Source organism: Mandrillus leucophaeus, unplaced genomic scaffold (genome assembly GCF_000951045.1).
Source record: "Mandrillus leucophaeus isolate KB7577 unplaced genomic scaffold, Mleu.le_1.0 Scaffold1038, whole genome shotgun sequence".
Classification (NCBI taxonomy): Eukaryota; Metazoa; Chordata; class Mammalia; order Primates; family Cercopithecidae; genus Mandrillus; species Mandrillus leucophaeus.
Genome location: NW_012098521.1, coordinates 163,318 through 164,456, shown reverse-complemented (window position 1 = coordinate 164,456; position 1,139 = coordinate 163,318). Strand labels below are relative to the sequence as shown.

Genomic DNA, 1,139 nt, shown 5'->3' with positions numbered 1-1,139 from the left:
CCTTGGGGCTGTCAAGTGGGATGGGCCCCTGGTACACCAGGAGTACACCGGGCAGGTCTCAGGGCAGGCTCCCTTGACCCTGGTGGTGTGATGTGGTCACTCCCTGAGGGACTCCTGTGAGGGCCCAGTCGCCCGCCCTGGGCGGCCCCCATCCCATCTCAGGCCTGAGCTTTCTCAGCTCCAGCAGAAAGCACCACCTCCAGTCCAGGACGGGCAGCCCCATTGTGCTGTCTGACCACTCCCCATGCCAGGGGCCCCAATAACCCCAGCCAGACTGGCCCCATACTCCCTCTTCTCCCAGGTCCTGCCCCTCCTGGGAGTCAGCCCCACAGGAAGGCCCTTGTCCTCCCTTCCCTGTGCCTTCTCCTGGGCTGAGCCCTGAGCTGTACAGGGACAGAGCCAGTCCTTTCTGGGGGTCGTCTCCCAGTCTGGGGTGGCTCCAGGCCCTGTGCAGGTCCTCATTTCTGCCTGGGTTGCCTAACAGTGAGACAGAGCTGCCTCCTGTCACTGCTTGGGAGGCGAAGGTAAGAGCCTGATGCACGGTGGTGGGGGGCTGGCTCAGGGATGTGGGGACTGGGAGGGTGGTCGGTGAGGCAGAGGAGGCAGCTGGCCTGGGCAGTGGCTGCTGTCACTGGGAGGGGCAGCACTCCCTGCTGGAACTGACCCCAGGTTGCTGTATCTTGGACAGCTTGATAAAATTCCAAAGTGAGAACCACAGTTGTGGCTTGGGGGTGGCTGCCCGCCTGTGTCAGGACCTTACCTAGAGGCTGGGACCTGACCTAAGACTGGTGTGTCTGTGGCCTGAGGATGGCACGTCCCGGGTCCCAAAGGGACGGGGGCCCACTGGCGCTCATTTACTCAAAAGCTCTCAGCCCTCAGGGTCTGCCCTTCCCTGGCTCCCTCCAGCTGGGTCCCAACAGGGCTCCAGAGCCCAAGACCCAGCATCCACGGGAGGCTCTGGGAAGTCTGGCAGCTCCCCTAACTCCAACATTCCTCATTTGACAGCAAATGCGGCGGGAGATAACACGAAAGAGCAAGTGGATGGAAATGCTGGGACAGTGGGAGACATATAAGAACAGTAAAAAGGTAATGTGTGGAGGGAGAGGCCCCGGGAACCACTCTCTGCAGAGACAGGGGAC

At 61.7% G+C, this 1,139-nt stretch overlaps 1 protein-coding gene across 1 annotated transcript in view; it reads left to right on the top strand.

The window, feature by feature from the left end:
- Positions 1 to 1,139, top strand: part of LOC105539088 (TBC1 domain family member 3B-like) — a 23,578-nt gene that overhangs the window by 2,813 nt on the left and 19,626 nt on the right. Inside the window, 2 exon segments of the mRNA XM_011979208.1 lie at positions 485 to 524; positions 1,006 to 1,086. Of these exon segments, the coding sequence (XP_011834598.1) occupies positions 485 to 524; positions 1,006 to 1,086 (121 nt within the window).